Source organism: Ranitomeya imitator, chromosome 5, assembly GCF_032444005.1.
Source record: "Ranitomeya imitator isolate aRanImi1 chromosome 5, aRanImi1.pri, whole genome shotgun sequence".
Taxonomy (NCBI): domain Eukaryota; kingdom Metazoa; phylum Chordata; class Amphibia; order Anura; family Dendrobatidae; genus Ranitomeya; species Ranitomeya imitator.
In genome coordinates, this window is record NC_091286.1 from 663,614,522 (window position 1) to 663,637,747 (window position 23,226).

Consider the following 23,226-nt stretch of genomic DNA (forward strand, 5'->3'; position numbering starts at 1 on the left):
TGCACCTAGGGCTGCATTAACCCGGTGGAAACAAAAGAGTGACCCTTTTGCCTTTGACTGGCTTGTACATGTCATAATTCGCAAAATAAGACAAAAACTAAATAGGCTTATAAAAAATAGATTTTGCAAAATTTGGTGAAAAATTTAAATAGCTGGTAAATGTTTAAACTCTTTAGTTCCTAACAAAATGAAAGGATATTTAAAAAAGTATACTGATATAAAGTAGACATCTAGGAAATGTTATTTATTAACTATTTTGTGTGATATGACTATGACCTGTTGAAAAGGCATAAAAATTAAAAATTATCAACCTACATTTAGGGCTGATGCAAAGAGTTATGAAAAAAGGTTGAGGCTTACTTAAAATAACCCTTATAAAAAAATCCTTTTATTAAGTACATATTAAAAAAATGACCCAAACAAAAAGGAATAAGGTGCAAAGTGCAAAAAAATGTATTGAGGGCTAAAGGATAACGGGGTAGTCTAGTGAGGTGGAAACCATCCTAAAACTACACTACTCTGTCTAAATACAGTACAGAACAAAAGTTTGGATACACCTTCTCATTTAAATCTTTAGAAGGTGTGTCCAAACTTTTGGTCTGTACTGTAGGTGACAATGCCAATAATATCTTAATGCCTCTGTTCAAGTGTCAGCTATGTTAAACTTGAGAGATAGAGGCCAGGTACACTTAAGGAAATCATTAATCCCATGCTGATTTTGTAAGTTTGCCCACTGACAAAGACATGAACAGTCTATAATGTTAAAGGTAGGTTAATTTTAACATTGAGAGATAGAATATCAAAAGTAAAATTCAGAAAATCACATCGTATAAATTATATAAATGTATTTGCATTTTGCAGTGAGAAATAAGTATTTGATCCCCTACCAACCATTAAGAGTTCTGGCTTCTACAGACCAGTTAGACTCTCCTAATGAACTCGTTACCTGCATTACAGACAGCTGTACTACATAGTCACCTTTATAAAAGACTCCTGTCCACAGACTCAATTAATCAGTCAGACTCTAACCTTTACAGCATGGGCAAGACCAAAGAGCTTTATAAGGATGTCAGGGACAAGATCATAGACCTTCACAAAGCTGGAATGGGCTACAAAACCATAAGTAAGACGCTGGGTGAGAAGGAGACAACTGTTGGTGCAATAGTAAGAAAATAGAAGAAATACAAAATGTCTGTCAATCGACATCGATCTGGGGCACCATGCAAAATCTCACCTCGTGGGGTATCCTTGATCTGATCATAAGGAAGGTGAGAGATCTGCCTAAAACTACACGTGGGAACTTGTTAATGATCTCAAGTCAGCTGGGACCACAGTCACCAAGAAAAACATTGCTACGCCGTAAAGGTTTAAAATCCAGCAGTGCCAGCATGGTCCCCCTGCTCAAGAAGGAACACCTGGATGATTCTGTGAATGATTGGGAGAAGGTGCTGTGGTTGGATGAGACAAAAATTGAGCTCTTTGGCATTAACTCAACTCGACGTGTTTGGAGGAAGAGAAATGCTACCTATGACCAAAAGAACATCGTCCCCACTGTCAAGCATGGAGGTGGAAACATTATGTCTTGGGGGTGTTTCTCTGTTAAGGGCATAGTACTACTTCACCGCATCAATGGGAGAATTGATGGAGCCATGTACCGTAAAATCCTGAGTGACCACCTCCTTCCCTCTACTCGGACATTAAAAATGGATCGTGGCTGGGTCTTCCAGCAAGACTAAAACCCAAAACATTCAGCCAAAGCAACAAATGAGTGACTCAAAAAGAAGAACATTAAGGCCATGAAGTGCTCTAGCCAGTCTCCAGACCTTAATCCCATAGAAAAGTTATGGAGGGAGTTGAAGCTCCAAGTTGTTATGTGACAGCCTTAAAATCGTAATGATTTAGAGATGATCTGCAAAGAGGAGTGGAGCATAAGTGTGCTAAAGTTTTGTGCCCCGCCGTTAGTGCAACACATACACACTTAGAGCCGATGTGAAGAAGGGGCGCACTAGGCCTGAGTAATGGTACTACTGCATACCCTCCTGCTTGCGGCGGTTGGCACCCTAAGATGGCAGGAGATGGCTCCCCCGCTCATGCATCGGCTGACCCTAGACTCCAACCAGAAACTCTATGATAAGACGTACAGATGGAAATAGAGGGCCAGTATAGGCTTATCTCTGCTGGTGTCAGTCTTTGGGGCCAGTAAACAGCACACAGTATGTAGTAAGTGGGTTGCAAAAGGGAAGTGATGGTTTGTAAAATAGAGATACAGAGAATAGTCCCACTAACACTCTCACATACACCATCATGGGCCCCAAATGACAAAAAAGGAAGCAATGCAAATTAAGTAGACATGATATGCAAATTATATCCAAGATGTTAAATAATTAGAGTTATACTTTCAAAACAGTTTAAAGAGCTCAAATTTTATACTAGACACTATATGATAATGGAGCAGTATATGGATGGATAGCAGGTAATACAGCCTGAAGAGACCTGGTAGCAAACAATCATTATTGACAAGCAAAAAGATTGTCCAAATGTGACTTATCTTTTCGATACTGCTCCTATTAAGACATAGGGTGTCACCCTCTCTTCAATGAGTTCTTTTAAACTAATCTGTATCTTCTCCATTTCTGTTTCATTCCAAATGAGAATAATGATGATCCCTCTACAATGTGACAGCCCTTCAGATATTTGTAAAAAGCTATTAAGTGTCCTCTTAGCCTTCTTTTTTGTAAGCTAAACATACCCATATCCTTTAACCGTTCCTCGTAGGAAATACTTTGCAGACCGCTCACCATGCTGGTAGCTCTCCTCTTAAGTTGCTCTAGTTTTTCAATGTCTTTTTTAAAATGTGATTCCCAGAACTGGTACACAGTATTCCATATGAGGCCTGACCAAGGAGTAAAGGGCGATAGTTACTTCATGTGATCTAGAATCTATGCTTCTCTTAATACATCCTAGAACTGTGTTTGCCTTTTTTGCTTCTGCATCACTCTGTTGACTCATGTGCAGTCTGTGATGTATTAGCATACCCAAGTCTTTTTCACACATGCTGTTGCTTAGTTCTATTCCTCCCATTCTGTAGATGTCATTTTTGTTTTTCTTGTCCAGATGTAGAATCTTGCATTTCTCCCTATTAAATACCATTATATTAGTCACTGCCCAAGAGTTATAATGTGCTTGATAAAAACATTGTATATTCTATAATAACAGTAAATCTTAGGATGCAGATGAATTTTCAGTGAATGGACATTCTTTTATTCAAGCAATCATAAAAGTTTAATGTTTTCGGTCTTACAGTCAGATCTTCACCAGAGCTGTTGGGATTATACAGAAAAATAAGGGATTATAAATAAATAAGGGGATCAAAATTGGGATATGCATAATACGACGATTATCAAAATTTCAAACTTTATGTACAACATTCTTTATGCCTAAAGTTCTATTTTGAACTCTGAGTCCCCTAAAAATACATTTTTTAAAGAATACATCAAACAACAGAATATTATATCAGGAAAATTAAGGTAACCTTTTTAATCATTGTACAACAATTTCAACATTGTAATAGAATTATTGATTATACAAACTGTGATGCTGGAAGACGAGTTATCAAAAGGATACAGGAGATACTCGACTGTAATCTGGGAAGAGATTCCAGTTGTCGCCTCCCTCATAACAGAAGGGAATAGGTGCTGGGTTGTGGATAATTATTTATTTCAGACTGTGAAATAGGACATCCATATTGCGTGATAGGGTGAGTATTATGAAAGAGGTGATACCTGAGAAAGTGAAAGTTAGGTAATTGAAGGAAAAAGGAAAGTGTATATGTGGTGATTGGTCCCCTACATGGTTTGTGCGGAGATGAACAGATCAAGAACAGCTTTTAAGTGTATGTAAAGCATGGTGTGAGGGGGATTACCCGATTGCCACCAGTTTACTGGAATAACTGCATACAGCCACGCTGGTATGTGCGACGTCTGTCGCTGTAGAACGGCGGCGTATGTAGCAGTAGCTGGTTCAAGTAACGCTAAACCAAAAGTTTGGGCCCCACATGACAAACAACTCTGCGTCATTGGGTCATGTGATGCATGCTAGGGGCGTGTATATGACGTAGGGGAGCAGGAGGAGTATGTCACCCGGGATCTGTAACGTGGGGCTTGAACTACCGGATGACATTCTCCTTCCACTCCCCTAAGTCACATGCTCGCCCCTAGCATGCGTCATGTGACTCGGTGGCACAGCGCTATCACGTGGAGTTTGAAATCTTGACAATCGTTATATAATGCATATCACAATTTCGATCCCCTTTCGTTTACTTATAATCCCCACATTTTTTCTGTACAATCCCCACAGTCCTGACGAAGGTCTGACTGTATGGCTAAGTTCACACTGGGCATTTTTGAGTGCTTGGTAGGAAAGAAACTGCGTTGAAAACACAGGTTTTGCTGCGTTTTTGGTGGCGGTTTTGGTGTGTTTTTTTATGCGTTTTGTCACTCAATTCAATGGGTGAAAAAATGCTGAAAGAAGTGACATGCTCCATGTCCAAAAAATCACGCAGGGTACAAAATACTGATGACAAAAAAACCAATGTGTGTGCATGAGATTTCTGAAATCCCATAGGCTTTGCTGGTACTGTAAAAAGCGGCTGATAATTAGCATAAAAAAGGCAGCAAAAAAGCCCAGTGTGAAATTAGCCAAAGGCCAAAAAAGTTTAACTGTTATGATTGCCTGAATAAAAGAATTTCCATTCACTGCAAATTCACCTGAGCGCCAAGTCCTACGGTTATTGTTATATACAGGGTGGACAACCTGCTTGAGCATCGCTCCCTACAAGGAAAATAGAAAAAATTGAAGTCCGGCTCCACAGGACTGGATTTTCCTTTTACTTTTATTTTTTTTAAACAAAATATAGTGCATACAAAAGAAAAACTGACATGGCCGACATAACCCAGTCGGCACGTTTCGTCTGCACGAAGCAGTCTTACTCTTGACTGGGTTCACAAACTTGTCAATAATGTCTATAAAGTGACTTTGAGAGAATTTGAAGCTTGATCCGTACAAGCAAAAAATGCTCCAACTGCTATAAAGTTATGTGAAGAAGTAAATCAGAAGAACTTTGAACCCAAAATGAAAAATATGAAATAGTTTGACATTCACTGTAGACAAGCAGTGTATGTAGACAAGCAGAGTAGACAAGCAGATTACATAGACACGCAGAGTAGACAAGCAGATTATGCAGACAAGCAGAGTAGACAAGCAGAATATGTAGACAATCAGAATATATAGAATAAAATATATGTTTTTTTCATATTTGTCTACTGTATATAGATATATATTATATTTTGTGTTTTTCAGGAGAAACCAAATCCTGAGTTGTATTTCCACGATGAAAACTTAACAGCTGTTGTTTCAGATTTGTTCTCTGCTGGAATGGAGACGACCTCTACCACCATGAGATGGGCCCTTCTACTAATGATTAAATATCCTGAAATACAAGGTAAGGTGATATGACTATTGCTTGTTGTGAGGGTTGTATACAGTATATGTACAGTGTCTTAAAGTGAGTGATAGACTTTTAACACAATTTTATGCAGAGGTGTATAGGTCTAGGTTTTCTGGCACCTGGGGCAAGGACTAATTTTTGGCGCCTTCCCTCCAGCACATATACTGTGTGTACACTTAGTCATGTGCCGACAAGCTGCTCTTCCTAAGGCCGGTTTCACACATCAGTGGCTCCGCTACGTGTGGTGACAGTTTCCTCATGTACCGGAGACACTGACTCACGTAGACACATCAAAATAAATGTGTCTCTGCACATGTCAGCTTGTTTTCACGGACCGTGTGTCCGTGTGCAAAACATGGAGACATGTCCACGTTTCTCTGGCAGCACGATCCGCAAAGCATCCCGCATACATGCACATGGAGAACAGTCTGCACTCTCCTCCGTGTGCACGTACAGCCGCAGGAGAAACAGCGCTACATTTAAACGCTGTCCCCTGCTTTTGGTGCTGAAGCCGGCATTCATTCCTTCTCCCCAGCAGCGTTCGCTGGAGAGAAGGAATGAAAAATGAAGGGTTTTTTTAATTATTTTTGTTAAAAATAAAGTTTGGGGTCACCTCCCGCCTCCCACCCCCCCGTGCGCCCGCCCACTTGCAGAGAAATACTCACCCAGCTCCCGCGATGCCTCCTCTTAGCGCCGGCAGCCTGTCCTGTGTGAGTGGTCACATGGTACCGCTCATTAGAGTGATGAATATGCAGCTCCACCTCCCATAGGGTTGGAGCCGCATATTCATCACTGTAATGAGCAGTACCACGTGACCGCTCACACAGTACAGGCTGCCAGCGCTGAGAGGAGGCATTGTGGGAGCTGGGTGAGTATTTCTCTGCAAGCGGGTGGGAGCACGGGGGGTGGGAGGCGGGAGGTGACCCCAAACTTTATTTTTAACAAAAAAAAATAAAAAAACCTTGATTTTTCATTCTTTCTCTCCAGCGAACGCTGCTGGGGAGAAGGAATGAATGCCGGCTTCAGCACCAAAAGCAGGGGACAGCGCTTAACTGTAGCGCTGTCTCCTGCACGTCCGTGTGGTCCTCAGTCGGCACACGGGCGGCACATGGCTGCCGCACGTGTGCCACACTGATGTGCCATGTGAGCACACGGACACATGGACACGGATAACTCCGGTACCGATTTCTCCTTTACCGAAATTATCTGGACGTGTGAGACTAGCCTTATTCAATGTTCAGCGAAAAACAGAAGCAGGAAGAGAAGTTGTCACGTGAATGTAAGTATGAAAATCACATGAGTGACGCGGCCATGAGATGACTGTTTGAACTTGCAGGGCTGAATCCTGACAGTGAGTATATTACATGCCGTTAGGATTGGCTACAAGGCTTCATTTTATCATTAAAGGGTGCGTTCAGGTTGGAGATGAAAGTCATCAGTCATTATAAGTGACTGCAGCTTCTGATTTCTCACAACCCATGCATTGCACACTTTTAGGATTCTACCTTGCACAAGTTTGTGATTTTCATACTTCTGGCCACATTCCAACTAGACATGTCCTGCCTCGCTCAATCTATTTTCACCGAGTGAGGCCACACATGTCTAGTCGGCACGTGACTGTATGTATGCAAATCAACGGCATGAGAGAATCCTGACAGCGTGTAGTGTGCAATGTCGGAATTCAGAAGTCTGCAGTCACGTAGAATGACTGCAGATTCATCAGAGACATGGACAACACCTTTAATGCTCCTAACAAATAAAAATAAGAGAATTAGTCAGTATCACATATAACATTTACATCCAGGTACCTGATAAATCATGTTGCCTCATGAGTAGTTTGCTTTCTTTTCTTCATCTTGTCCAGACCCCATGATGAGTTTTCTCATTCACAGCCGTCTCTGCAGACTTCCATCTTCTCCGAGCTTCTACAGCACTTCCCCACACAACACCCTTAAAGATAGCAGTGTCATTATAATGCTCCTGAATAAAAATATCTGCCCTACACTGAGCCACTGAAAAGATAATTGCCCCTCGCTGTATTCCCTGCACAAAATATGACCCCAACACTTTTCATCTTATGGTACATGCCCTCCACTCTGCTCTCTCCTTTCCATACTGGGCCCCCTCTTCCCACTGGGTCCCCCCTATAGAGCACAGTCTCTATAATATGCCCCCTCACCACATTCCCCCTCATTGGTATGCTGTGCCATAACAGTGTCCCCCCATGCTACCCCTAACACTACTCCATCTCTATTCTGTACCCACTCACACTTTTCTCCCCATATTGTCTCCTCGCACTATTCCTCTAAATAGTCTCCTCACATGTATCTCCCTCCCTCCTCATACATCTACCCTCCCACATTCCATACTGCCTCCTCACACATCCCTCTAACTCCCCATACTGTGTCTGAACCCATGCCATCACCCGCACTCCCCATACTGTGTTCGTATGCATTTTCACCTTGCTCCTCACACTGTGTCTGCATGCATATCCCCATTTCTCATACTGTGTCCGCCCCCTTACATGCCCCTCATCTCACCCCTTCCTCTCCATATTGTGTCTTCAAATTTCACTCGCTCCCCATATTGTGTCTGCACCTGTCCTTTCTTTGCTCTCCAAATTTGTGCCCTCAAATCATCCCCACACTAAATCTCCTCCAGCCCCGTTACACTAAATACCCCTATCACAGTAAATATCCTCCTCAGGCCCATTACACTAAATATCCTCATCACAGAAAATCTCTCCAAGGCACCTTACACTAAATACCCCCATCACAATAAGTCCCCCAGGACTGTTTCGCTAAATGCCACCATTACAGTAAATGCGCCCATCACAGTAAATTTTCCTCAGAACTATTACATTAAGTCTCTCCCACACACAGTAAATACTCCAGGCAGTAAATACCTCCCCCACAAGCAATAGATACCCCCCAAACAGTAAATACCTCCCCCATGGCTGAAAATACCCCACACACAGCAATACCCCTCCCACACAGTAATATCCCACACAAACAGTAAATACCCCCCACAACCACACACAGTAATCCCCCACACAGTAAATCCACACACACAGTAATACCCCCCACAGTAAATATGCACACAGTAATAACCCCCACACACAGTAAATAGACTCATACAGTGATTCCCCCACAGTAATACCCCCAAAACACAGTAAGTGCACACTGTAATACAACCCACACACAGTAATACCCCCCACACAATAATGTCTTCTCACACAGTAAATACGCACAGTAATATCCCTCCCACACAGTAAATATACACATATTAAATACCTCTACACACACAGTAAATACAGCCACGCAGCAATTACACACACACAGTAATTCCCCCACACATAGTAAATCCCCCCACACAGTACATAAACACACAGTAAATACACACACAGTAAATACACACAAATACACAGTAATACCCCCATACAGTAATACCCTCACACAGTAAATACAAAAAGTAATACTCCCCACATAGTAATACCCCTCCCACACAGTAAATGTACATACAAGTAAATGCGCCTACACACAGTAAATACAGACAAGCAGTAATTACACACACACTAATTCCCCACACATACAGTAAATACCCCCAAACATATTAAAAACACACACAAAGGAAATACACAAAGAAACACAGTAATACCCCACACACAGTAAATACACACACAATAAATACACACACAGACAGCAAATACCACCCCCCCCCACACACACACACACACACCCATCCAGGCAGTAAATACCCCCCCAATATTTGGTGACTTCAGCTCCACTACCGTGGAGCATTTACCACCAATCTATGCCTCTGGGCGCCAGCGAGTGACGTCAGCAGCGTGATCACATGACATGACCACACTGCTGGCCTCGATCTGACCTGGCGGTCAGGGCTTCAATTGTACTCATGTCTGAATGACACAAGTGCTATTGAATACTGGGAGCTGGTGCGCTGCAGGTTCTCTGTGCCGGATGTCAGCTTGACAGCTGGCTCAGAGGACTGCGTCTCATAGTCTCGGAGGTGGCATAATGTAGCCCCTGTGTAGATGCTTCAGACCGCCAGGTAGATTAGCTACAGTGCCATGGGTTGTAAACTTCCATGGGCAAAGAGACATCAAGATCTCTGTAGAAGGACTTGTAACCTTGAGATTGTTGATATTGTTCAACAATTTGGGTTCTCAAGTCCTCAGACAGTTCTCTTTTCTTTCTGTTCTCCATACTTAGTGTGGCACAACCCCAGACAAGAATGAGTCAACTTCCCCCCTATTTCTCTAGTTTCAGGTGTCATTTTCAGATTGCCCACACCTATTACTTGCCACAAGTGATTTTGAATGAGCATCACAACAAAGTAATTTACCCACATTTGTTGAAAGGTGGCAACACTTTTATCCAGCACATTTGTGGAGTTTTGCGTGAAAATATGTCCATGATTATACCTGACACCTTTGCAGGTTCCTCTCAGCTCCAGTTTTCTTCTCACAGGCAGACAGGGTGGTAATTTTGTTACAAAACAGCAGAGCTGAGAGAGAAGCAAAAAATGTGTTTACAAGAAGAAAAATTTAAATTCTGTTTTTCTTCTGATCTGTGGAGTTACTTGTCACACACTGGAAACTGCCCCCTCATGTAAAATATTCTCTGGATGCAGAGTTATCTTCTAAGCAGTTTCCTCCCCATAGCCTGGAAGAGCACATGTACATAAATTGATAGAAGATAGTTTTTCAACAGCAAGGCATCTGATATAAGACAAACAGGGATTACATTTTTCAGCAGTCTCTAATCTGTATGCCCATATTAATAGTTTAGATAGGTTAAATCTGGTGACAAATTCCCATTAATATATTGTACCACTAATCTGTAACTAAATGAAAAAAAATTCTATTTAAAAATCAACTAATACTACCACCATACACTGATCATATAGGTTCCGCAGACCGTATAAAAGGTTACAGTACATATAAATCCAATTAATTGGATGTGATGTCCATTTTGTATCATAGTTTTGTTTTTCCAATCTAGAGCTCAAAATCCCTTGCATAACAAGAGCCATAGAGTTAATTAATAAAAGTTTGGGTGCCTACATGAATACAGATAGCAGAGAACCAGTATTCTACCTGTTCTCTGAGCCTGCTGTCTGTTTTAGCAACTGGCACAGAGAATGGCTGTAACCTGACAATCCCATTTGCAGCTATCTAAGACATAGCCCAGACTGCCGCCTGAGGCGCGATGCTCACATTGCCTCATTGCAGAAGTGGGGCTCCTTCCCTGTCCCTAATATCAGGGGCTTCTTCCCTGTCTGTAACGGGGAGTGGATGATGGGATTAAGCCAAAGAGGGAGAAGAAAGGGAATTATCACACAATCAAAACCTAGCAACAGTCACAGATAAATCCACCAAACGCCTTCTTCAATAACAACCACCAACAACCTCCAGCCATGCAGCATAAGCTATATCTGACAATGAGTGCTAGCTAGTATCAAGATTATATAGGAGATGGGAGTGGCTAACAGTGCACAGCTGAATGCCTTAACACAGGAAAACATCCAGGAGTTCTCAACTGGGCGGATTAACCCCTGAACAGTTAAAAGAAATTTACACTGTAACAACTCTGCTGGCATCACAGCATGGCCTCACATCTCTCACACAATCTTACCCACTGCTCCAGGCCATGATGTGGTTTCTGTTTCATGCCAGCTCCATGTTCTGTGTCTCTGCTCTGTGCATGCTTCATGGCTATGTGTATAGGGGGCCGGCGCCTGAACTCTCTGGTTCTTATAGGAATCAGGTGCATCTGTCTAATCAGATCCTGACCAATTACCAAGAGGCCTCCTGTATATAGTGCAGCACGACCCTGTGCTCTGGGCCTGTGCAACTTACTCCCTCAGTCAGTTCTTAGCTGCTGAGGTGCCAGGTCCTGTCTCGGTTACTCTTTCTTGTCTGCCACCCAGGGGGGCGTTGTACCCTGGTCTTGTCCTGTGTAGCCACCCAGTGGGGCTTCGTACCCTGGCCAATGTCTGCCACCCAGAGGGGCATCATACCCTGGTTTGTGTCTATGTCTCTGTGTCTTGTCTTGTTCCTGACTCTGTCTTAGTCTAGTCCTATTCCACTGTCTGTTTATATCTGTCTTGGTTTGCCTTTTCTGCTCTGTTCGCCACTGTCTGTGGCTCTGCTTCTCTTTGCTCAGTTCTACCACAACCTGTGCTTTTGTGTCTCTCAGCTTTTCCCTCAGCTCTGCTCTCTGTAACTTTGCTCTGCACTCTGACCTTGCTTTACACTCTGTGGCTTTGCTCTCAGCTCTGCACTCAGACCTTGCTTCGCACTCTCTGGCTTTGCTCTGTGGCTCTGCTCCTTGCGGTTCTATCTGGCTCCGCTCTTTGCGGTTTTATCTGGCTCCGCCTCCTGTGTTTCTGCACTTGGCTCCGTCTCCGCTCTTGGCTCCGCCTCCAGCGTCTCCGCTATTGGCGTTACCTCCAGCTTCTGCGCTTTTGGTTCCGCCTCCAGCGTCTCTGCTCTTGGCTCCGCCTCCAGCGTCTCCGCTCTTGGCTCCGCCTCCAGTGTCTCCGCTCTTGGCTCCGCCTCCAGCGTCTCCGCTCTTGGCTCCACCTCCAGCGTCTCCGCTCTTGGCTCCACCTCCAGCGTCTCCGCTCTTGGCTCCGCCTCCAGCGTCTCTGCCCTTGGCTCCGCCTCTTGCGGCTCCATCCTTCTCTTCTTAGTTCCACCTTCTACTCGTACTCAGCCTCCTGCGTTTCTGTTCTTGGTTCTAGCTCTTGTGCTTTTGCTCTGCATCCGCTCTTGCGGTCTTTCTCTACTTGTTACTTAATCCTCCTGTCTGAACAGGTTCCTACCTGTTTCACATACCTGCCTGCAGACCGGTCCCTACCGGTTCTTCCTATGTTCCAGCCGTACCCGCCTGCCTACCAGAGAGCCAGCCGTGTCCGCCTGCCCGCCAGTGTCTGTTGTACCCGTCTGCCTGCCTGTGTCCCAGCCGTGCCCGCCTGTCAGCCAGAGTGCCAGCCGTGCCCGTTCCGTTCCTTAGTGGGATCAGCAGCCACAGCCAGACATCACCCTGGAGTGGCACCTGGTAGCTTCCTATTGCACAAGTCTGACCTCACGATCAGAGGCTCCAGCGAACACCTAGGAAGCTACTTAGTTACGCCCCTTCCAGGGAAGTTTGGTCTGTGGTCCAGTGGGGCCACACCCCCGTATGCCCACGCCAACTAGTCTGGGCGCGTGCGTGACAGTTTGCACAGGCCATGGTCCCCGCTGAGACCCATGTGCCTTCGCTCTCGGAGCAAGATGAACTCTCTTCTTGCCAGTATTGGCCTCCGAGGAAAATGTTTACCCAGTCTGAAAGCCAGTCCTTCACTGCTCCATCCCCAATTGTCATCGCTAATGAGCTGTTGGATGAACTTCAAGCCTGCGCTCCTAATGACGAATCCAAGCCAGCAGATCCTCCATGCTACTATGGGGACCCAAAGCAATGTCGTGTGTTCCTGGAGCGGTGCTTGCGTTATTTCAAGTGGCATGCCACCCAATTCCCCACTGACTGGTTGAAAGTAGGTTTCTTAATGGCCTACCTTAGAGGAGATGCTTTGATGTGGTCGACTCCATTTGGGAAGCAGGGGACCTCATCATCTCGAATCTGCCGGCCTTCCTGGTGGCCTTCTGTAAAGCCTTCGATGAGCCAAGTACTGCATCTCCTGAAAAGTCTTCCCCTTCAAGCTCACAGAGACGGTCCAGATGAAAGAAACCTGTAGGTAAACCGTCACTTCCGTCCATGACCGTCCAAGACTCATCTGTTCCACAACCCGCCAAAACGGCCACCCGAGCAAGATCCAAGAGGTCTAATAAAAGGGGTCTGGCAAATCTGCAGCCTGAATCTGGTGCTGAGATTGAAATACGGTATCCCTGTGGTTGTAAAGAACATTCAGATGGTCTTTGCCCTGTGAGGCCTGTACTCCAAAACCCTGGGCCAGTAGGAGAGGCTGCCCCTGGCGAGAGTACTTCCTTTCCGTCAAAGTTAATGACTGTTTCTCTGCCTTCTGGGAACTTTGGTGTGTTTAACCCGCCTATCATTCGGAGTCAGTGTATGGTCTCCATTCTACAGCTCCAGAACCCGGTGTGGGCGTTGCCTGATAATGGCCGAGCCCTGCTAAAGAGCAGTCTAGTCCTGCAAGGACAACTACAGCTCCAAGTTGGAGCCTTATACACGAAGAAGTTTGTTTTCCGTATGCTGTCTGTTATCCCCATGGGTCATTCTGAGCCAAGGACTCTACCACCCGCTCTGGTCAAGAGTTCCAGTAAAGTGCTTCGTTTGAACTTACCCAGTCTTGAGAAGTGTCTGGTTCCCATGCATCAAAGACTCTCAGCAGTGTCATCTTCTTCAGCTGGTCTGCTAGTCGTCGAGTCAAGATGTGCTGACGTCACCGAAGATGGGGAAATGGTGACGATGTCCCCACACATCTCCAATGACTATACCAGTAAACAGTTAGTCGTCGAGTCAAGGTGTGCTGACGTCACTGAAGATGGGGAAATGGTGACGATGTCTCCACACATCTCCAGGGACTATACCAGTAAACAGTTAGTCGTCGAGTCAAGGTGTGCTAACGTCACTGAAGATGGGAAAGCGGTGACTATCTCTCCACACATCTCCCACGACTATTCCTGTAATCAATTCCTAGGAACATCCCCGCCGTTTGGACGATTTCTTCTGGATAACGGGCAGAAGATGGTTCCTATGTGGATACCTTCAGCGTCCTTGTGGCCGGCTGGTGAGGATTTCAAAACAGAAGTTTGTTCACCTCAATTTTTCTCTGACCCAGTGGAGCTGTTGTTCTCCACTCTCATCTCTAATGACTTTTCTTGTGTTCCGTACTTAAGAACATCTCTGCTACCTGTCGAGCAAAAGTTGAATCCTATGAGAAGGCTTCCAGTTTAAATGTGTCTGGCTGGTGAAGATGTTAAGACAGCAGCATTCAATTCCCTGTTACCTGTCTACCTGAAGGAGGTGGTCCAGCTCATTGTGGAAGCTAACCCTGTTGAGCACCAAGAGACTTTGTTTTATGAGATTCCTGGTGACCCGCCTGCCTTTTTCTACCCTGAAGATGTCATGTTGGCCTGGACTATGTGTGCTCCTATCCTTCTTCTACAAGTTATTCTGGCAGGCTTGAAGAAGAGGGGCCGTAAAGGGGGGGGGGTACTCTAACAACTCTGCTGGCATCACAGCATGGCCTCACATCTCTCACACAATCTTACCCAGTGCTCCAGGCCATGATGTGGTTTCTGTTTCATGCCACCTCCATGTTCTGTGTCTCTGCTCTGTGCATGCTTCATGGCTATGTGTATAGGGGGCCGGTGCCTGAACTCTCTGGTTCTTATAGGAATCAGGTGCATCTGTCTAATCAGTTCCTGACCAATTACCAAGAGGCCTCCTGTATATAGTGCAGCTCTAACCTGTGGTCTGGGCCTGTGCAACTTACTCCCTCAGTCAGTTCTTAGCTGCTGAGGTGCCAGGTCCTGTCTCGGTTACTCTTTCTTGTCTGCCACCCAGGGGGGGCGTTGTACCCTGGTCTTGTCCTGTGTAGCCACCCAGTGGGGCTTCGTACCCTGGCCTATGTCTGCCACCCAGAGGGGCATCATACCCTGGTTTGTGTCTATGTCTCTCTGTCTTGTCTTGTTCCTGACTCTGTCTTAGTCTAGTCCTATTCCACTGTCTGTTTATATCTGTCTTGGTTTGCCTTTTCTGCTCTGTTCGCCACTGTCTGTGGCTCTGCTTCTCTTTGCTCAGTTCTACCACAACCTGTGCTTCTGTGTCTCTCAGCTTTTCCCTCAGCTCTGCTCTCTGTAACTTTGCTCTGCACTCTGACCTTGCTTTACACTCTGTGGCTTTGCTCTCAGCTCTGCACTCAGACCTTGCTTCGCACTCCCTGGCTTTGCTCTGTGGCTCCGCTCCTTGCGGTTCTATCTGGCTCCGCTCTTTGCGGTTCTATCTGGCTCCGCCTCCTGTGTTTCTGCACTTGGCTCCATCTCCGCTCTTGGCTCCGCCTCCAGCGTCTCCGCTCTTGGCGTTACCTCCAGCATCTCCACTTTTGGTTCCGCCTCCAGCGTCTCCGCTCTTGGCTCCGCCTCCAGTGTCTCCGCTCTTGGCTCCGCCTCCAGCATCTCCGCTCTTGTCTCCGCCTCCAGCATCTCGGCTCTTGGCTCCGCCTTCAGCGTCTCCGCTCTTGGCTCCGCCTCCAGCGTCTCCGCCCTTGGCTCCGCCTCTTGCGGCTCCGTCCTTGGCTCTGCCTTCTCCTTCTCTTCTTAGTTCCACCTTCTACTCGTACTCAGCCTCCTGTGTTTCTGTTCTTGGTTCTAGCTCTTGTGCTTTCGCTCTGCATCCGCTCTTGCGGTCTTTCTCTACTTGTTACTTAGTCCTCCTGTCTGAACAGGTTCCTACCTGTTTCACATACCTGCCTGCAGACCGGTCCCTACCGGTTCTTCCTATGTTCCAGCCGTACCCGCCTGCCTACCAGAGAGCCAGCCGTGTCCGCCTGCCCGCCAGTGTCTGTTGTACCCGTCTGCCTGCCTGTGTCCCAGCCGTGCCCGCCTGTCAGCCAGAGTGCCAGCCATGCCCGTTCCGTTCCTTAGTGGGATCAGCAGCCACAGCCAGACATCACCCTGGAGTGGCACCTGGTAGCTTCATATTGCACAAGTCTGACCTCCCCATCAGAGGCTCCAGCGAACACCTAGGAAGCTACTTAGTTACGCCCCTTCCAGGGAAGTTTGGTCTGTGGTCCAGTGGGGCCACACCCCCGTATGACCGCGCCAACCAGTTTGGGCGTGTGCGTGACATACACCCTTTAATATGAAGGAGAAGTACTTCTAATCAGCACAAGAATAAGAGAAATCAGACACTGCGGTATTCTGGTTCCTCTCTGTTGTGGTAAACCCGTGACACCACTAATTCACCAGAATTAAAAGTTTAGAAATACCAAATGTTTGTTTTTAGCTTAGACTTGAAGACATTAAAGAAGTTGTCACTCCTAATAAAATGTTTTAAAAATGGGTCTATAGTGGTGCTAAAGTAAAATAAAAAAAACAACATACTGACCTACAAAACTATCTACATTCCTCCATACTACTGCCGGAGTCAGCAGCTCTCCTGGTCTCCTGTGGCATTAGCAGCACAATCGGCCGATTGTTTTGTGTTTTTTTTTTTATTATTTTTTTTAGCATTAGACAATCCATTTAAGAGTTAGTCTTACTTTTATAACAGAAAAAGTTCAAAGTGAAATTGAAAAGGTTATTGGTTCAGGTGAGCCTCAGATGACGCATCGCAAACACATGCCATACACAGACGCTGTAATCCACGAGGTTCAGAGATTCGCTAATATCGTACCAACCAATCTGCCTCATCAGACGACTAAAGATATCACCCTTAAGGGCTTCTTCCTACCAAAAGTAAGTGTCTCGATTTAAGTTTCTCTGTGACTCAAGTATTGAAATGTTTCGATTAATTAGAAATACTATGCAGGTATCTTTTGAATTAGCCGAAAGAATTTGAAGTACAAAATATGGAAGAAAAAACAAAATTCCGCCATAATGCATTGCTTAAAATGGTATTTCAATAGTGATTTTTTTTCTGCTTACAGGCTTGGATGATTATAACATAATAAATACACACATACTTGCATTTCAAAGCCCCCGACGATCCAGCGCAGGCTGATCTGGAGGTCTGCATTGATTCTGAAATGGGTGCCACTGTAACTGTCACTGGTGGCAGAGGTCAGGAGATTAGAAGAGCAAATCTTTTGTTGTTGATGCGCTCTTCTAATTACCAGACTGCTGCAGTCAATCACATGCTGCAGCAGTCACAAAGTCTGCATCTTATAGGACCACTATTGATTAGTTGTAACCAGTGGGGAAACTTGTTGGTAAGTGTTCAGTTAACCTACAGCGCAAGCAAAGGGGATATGAAACATTTCCTATTGTCTATTTAAATCGGTAAGATATCTGTGTAGTATAGGACAGGAAAGGTCTGCTACAGTGGGATATGTTTTTCATCTTCACTTTCTAGTATAACCTTTAAATTCAAGATTCAGTTATTCTAAACTTTTTCCTAAGCACCTTTAAATATATATATATATATGGACACAATACTCGTAAAACAGTACTTCCGACCCATCCTTACCTCTACAGTATATGTCCCTGAAATTGTCTCTTTTGTGTGATTATCCTGTAAGTCAAAGACTGACATCCAGAAAAAGCCTTTAACCATGAGAAGGGTAATCAGCCAAACAAATGGATGGCACCAGATTTTGTAGTTCTATAGTGCAGAATAGTGGTGCTCTAAACCAGAGCTTCCATCAGGGTGGCAGAGGTGGTAGCACTGTCAGAGGCCCAAGAAATCTAATGGCTCAAACTTACCTGTGGTCTGCCACCTACTCACCACCGCTGCAGCATGATAACTGCAGAAACTTGGGTAAACATGATTTCTCACATGTGTAAATGAATACTTCTTAATTACTGTAGTATTCTGTCTGCCCTCTTCCATGGACCCACTAAGTTTGTAGCTTTGGACTGATAGGCTTCTTTAAGAAGATATTAAATGTGTTTTCCATTACTCGGACAATCTCTTCTCAATCTCTAGGTTGTTCTCCAATAGAATAATAACACATACTCAACTCTGATGACTTTGCTTACTGAGTGGTCCGTGCAAAATCAGGGGGAGATATGTCCAATATTGATCCAAGTGTTGAATCGAACTCGACAATTAAAGTCTAGGGGTAAATGGGACAGCACTTGTATGTCATCCGTATGCTGTCCATTTTTACTGATTGATAGATAAGACAAGGTGGGTAAACTATTTTTTCTCATCACTGACAATCACTGTATTTCTCGCACTGATGTCTGAATGATGCCTAACAACCTTTCATATTCACACACCAAAAGTTCAGAAAAGGGTTCAAGATGGCAATGATGAGCATTACTATTGGCCCTCACAATGTGCCCATATTGCGCCCAGATATTATTGATGGGCGTTTTGTGATAAAAGCTCCTTATTTTTTGGTGAAATTCAGAAAGAAAACTCATTCATGAATCTTTTCAGGGTTCTTACATTATTCCATCACTGACATCGGTCCTGCGAGATGATAAGTACTTCAAGAAACCTGACGAATTTTACCCTCAACATTTTCTGGATGCTGATGGAAATTTCATAAAAAACGAGGCCTTTTTACCATTTTCTGCTGGTAAGTATCCTCAGAGGTAAATGTAGTGAACACCTCAACCGCTTCAGCATTTTGGATTCTTATTTCATGATAAACTAAAATTATTACATCATCTGTCTGCTCCTTTTTTGCAGGGAAGAGAAGCTGTGCTGGAGAGAATATGGGTAAAATGGGGCTTTTCCTTTTCTTTACAAAGCTGCTACAGAACTTCACATTCACAGCTCCTCCGATGACAAAGCTGGATCTCACTGCTGCCATTGGCTTCACCCTACGCCCACAGGAGCATGAAATCTGTGCAGTCCCTCGCTACTAATTGACTTCTTGGAAATGTTTAATTCCTTGTGGTTGCCACAGGTACTTTTCCATTAAGCTGCAGCAAAATGCTTGAAAAGTCACAATATTTTTACGCAAAGCGGACTTTTTTCACTGGAGTTTTGAATATCTTCCCGAAGATGGGCAGAACTTGGGCAAGACGGGCGTGAAGCTGGAGTAAGATTGGTGGTGAAGTGCAAAGAGGCTCATGCATCTCTTAATTGGGTACCTCTGACTCTAGCATGGGCCCTCATCAAGACCAATGTCAGTGTTGATGAATCGGGGCCTTAGGGTCTGGTTTGGGGTTATATATATTTTAGGGTGGCTTTGGTTGAATGATTGTATCCCTGCTGGTCTAGGGTATCTTAGTAATTCATATGTTATTAACAGTGATAAGCAAATCAATTTTAAGGTATATCAAAGATTCAGCAAAATGTTTATTTATTTGCCATTTGCCTTCAACGAATCCACCAACCAACAGCCAGATATTTTGCTGAACACGCTCTTGAAGACCCCAGAGCATTCATTTTGCATTGAATAAATTTGAGTTAGGCCTCTTTCACACTTCCGTCGGGCCGACGTACCGACGCACGTTGTGAAAGTTTTGCATGACGTGGGCAGCGGGTGCAGTTTTTTGATGCATCCGCTGCCCATTCTTCAGTCTGGGGAGGAAGGGGCGGAGTGTCGGCCGCGCATGCGCGGTCGAAAATGGCAGACGCGAAGGACAAAAAACGTTCACTTGAACTTTTTTTGTGACGACAGTCCGCCAAAACATGACGGATCCATAGCACGACGGACGCGACCTGTGGCCATCCGTCGCGATCCGTCACCAATACAAGTCTATGGGCAAAAATCGCATCCTGCGAGCACATTTGCAGGATCTGTTTTTTTGCCCAAAACAACAGATTGCGACAGATGCCAAACGACGGAAGTGTGAAAGAGGCCTTAGTCTGCCAAATTATTTGTTATATTTGGTTTCCAAGTGTATAAATATAGTGAATGCAGAGTATTTAATTACATCCTGCCCTAGACACCGATGGGCCCAAACTATCCTTGTGCCTTATGTCAGAAGACCAATACTGTTGAATGGGGAGCCCACTACTCAGTCAACTCTTTCTCAATCCAAAAAAGAGAACATTTCCATTGTATTCACATTTTAGGAAACACCTGTCTTTATTTTCCGGAATGCCTTTCCAATGCTGCTGACCGACAAGAAATATCCAATGCAAAAAAGAGGTGAACAGGCACATCCAACAATAAAAAATCTTCAACCTTTATTTCAAATACATATCTTTAAAAATCCATACAAGGATGATGTGGAATATGAATTGCAGAGTAACAGTACCACAGTTTTACAAATGTTGGAACAATGGAATGGAATGAGGCATATCATTTCATATCCTGTGATATCATTAATCTGTACTCATGTATCCCTCATGATTTGTCCATTCAATTTTTTTCAGACCATCTTGATCGATACAGTTCATATGATTCTGAGCTTAAGGAATTTATTGATATGGCTACTGATTTTTTGTTGAAGCATCATTTTTTCATGTGCAACCATGATTTTTTTCTTCCAGGTAAAGAGATTACCGATGGGGTCATGCTTCTCCCCCTCATTAGCAATCATTTTTGTTTCCTTGTGGGAAGAACAATGCATTTTTTCTGACCACAATCCGTTTTTGTCACATTTGTTCAGGTGTAGTCGATATGTGGATGATATCCTCATCATATGGTTGGGGGAACCTAGGGATTTTATTCATTATATCAATTCTAATGCTTTAAATCTCCGATTCACTTTATTCAACCCATGCAACAGTTCTACATTTATGGATAATTCCCTGCGTGGGAATACTGTATAGAAAAATCTATTAAACTAATCAGTGGTAATACCACATTACCAGCTGATACTTGTCATCCATTTCACACCATTGCTTCTATACCTTATGGGGAGTTCATTGGAGCCAAAAGACTGTGTTCAGATAACGCTGATTTTTCCAGAGAATCTAATAATATTTTCAACAAAGGGGATATACTGATGATATTATAGATACAGCATATTGTAAAGTTTCCTCTGTGCTTCTCCCTGATGCTGTCTGTGCTTAACTACTGTCTGGACTTCTAGTGTGGAACTGTTCGCCCTGAATCTGCTGTGGCTCCTGAGCTCCTGCCTGTCTACTGGTGGACTCCCTGCTGCTGCTGCTCCTTGCTCGGTGCTCTGCCTCTCCACGTTATGCTGCCTTCAGTCCTCTATGCGTCTCCCTGATGCTGTCTGTGCTTAACTACTGTCTGGACCCCTGAATCTGCTGTGGCCTGTAAAGAATCCTGACATCACCATCTCCTCTAGGCCTGTGTTTGTCGGGCTGCAGTGCTGGACTTGTATTGGACTTTCAGCCCAAAAAGGTACACATAGTGACTAGTGATGAGGGAGTATACTCGTTGCTCGGGTTTCCTGAGCACGATCGGGTGATCTCCGAGTATTTGTTAGTGTTCGGAGATTAAGTTTTCATCGCCTCAGCTGAATGATTTACCCGAGCAATGAGTATACTCGCTCATCACTCTTAGTGACCTTCTCCTGTTAATGTCATTCGCTTATAATTCTGGTCTTCTACGTTTTTTAAGTGCCGTGTGCATTTCCACCCATATGATTGCTGGGCTTCTACACTTTAGGGCTGTGTGTGTGCTCATTCATAATATAGCTGGACTTCCTTATTAAACGCGGTGAGCTTACTCTCATACTTAGTGCTGGACTTCCACGTTTAGAGCGTTGTGCACACCTGCGTCATATTACTGTTGGACTGGTTCATATTAGCGGTCACGCCCCACTCTTCGGTTACACTGGACATTTCCATATTGTGCTGTGCATTTGTTACTTTAACAGGAAGTGCTCTGATAGTTTTGTTTCACTTGCATTATTCTATATTGAGCTATGTGTGTATCTATGTGTATGTGCATCTGTGTATGTATGTGTGTGTTTGTGTGTGTATGTATGTGTCTGTACATCTGTATATGTACGTGTGTAGATGCGGTATATATGTGTATGTATATGTGTTAGCGGTATGTGTATACTATATGTAGATATAAGTGTGTGTGTATGTAAGGTATATGTATTTGTATCTGTATGCACGGTAAATGTATGTACATGTATGTGAAATGGAGGACAGGGGGTAGTTGTGGCAGTGGGTGGCAGTACTGGCACACCCTGGCCCTTCGGTGTATTAACACATGGTAGTTCACTCACTTGCAAGTCAGGGTCCATTTCACACTGCCGGGAGACCTTTTTCTTTAACATCACACAATGACAGTCAGAGTCCAGGTTCATCCTCAACAAAACAATTTTATTCTGCTCGTCCAGTTTAGTCACAGAAACAGCACAAGAATATAACTATTCCGTTCCCTGTACTGTCCCTCACTCCTCCAGAAATATCCATCGGATCCGCCGGTCCCACAGCTTCCTTACTGGTCAGACTTACCCACTTCAGGAGTTCCCCACCCACTTCGCTCTCTGAAGGTGAAGTCGAGAAATTACTCTTCCATTCCTTACCAGGCCGTAAGTCTCGGATGTTTAGGGTTGTTCCCACGAAGTTAGCTGCTACCATCTTTAAGCTGCCAAGATATTTCTCCACACTGTGTAACTGTCAGCTCTAAGGCCTTGGATTGCTGGGCTCCTCGGCTTAAATGTTCCCCCTGGACACAACTGTCCTGTCCTTGCTCCTGGCTCACACTCCTTCTCCACACTCCAACTCCACACTGTGTGATTCCAGGAAGCTCCCCAACTAGTCTTTCTTCATAGTCCCTCCTAACTAATCCTATTGGTCTATCTAATCCCTATTCTATTCTATCCAATTGTGCTCCCCCTACTGAGCTAAGTCCTACACTATCCCTATATCTATAGAGCACATGAACATCAGTACGTTTACAATACACGACATATGAAATACACTGTTTCTATGAGGAATATACTGTATTTACACACCATATGACATTCTACCAGGGACGTATGTAGGGAGTGCAGGGCATTAAACTGGCTCTTGTACCCCTTACATATATATGGTATATGTACTGTATGTACTGTGTAAGTGTGTATGTATGGTATGTGTATGTATTGTATATGTGTGTGTATCTGAGTGTATGTATGGTATACAGCACAGACCAAAAGTTGGGACACACCTTCTCATTTAAACCTGATACAA

General features: G+C 44.4%; 1 protein-coding gene across 1 annotated transcript in view; it reads left to right on the top strand.

Moving 5' to 3' along the window:
* LOC138638715 (cytochrome P450 2K6-like) overlaps positions 1–21,573 on the top strand; it is a 67,945-nt gene extending 46,372 nt beyond the window's left edge. Inside the window, exons 7-10 of the mRNA XM_069728232.1 lie at positions 5,359–5,500; positions 16,768–16,952; positions 18,601–18,742; positions 18,856–21,573. Coding sequence (XP_069584333.1) covers positions 5,359–5,500; positions 16,768–16,952; positions 18,601–18,742; positions 18,856–19,034 — 648 coding nt within the window. The 3' untranslated portion in view covers positions 19,035–21,573. The remainder of the gene's footprint in view (positions 1–5,358; positions 5,501–16,767; positions 16,953–18,600; positions 18,743–18,855) is intronic.
* The last annotated feature ends 1,653 nt before the right edge of the window (positions 21,574–23,226 follow it).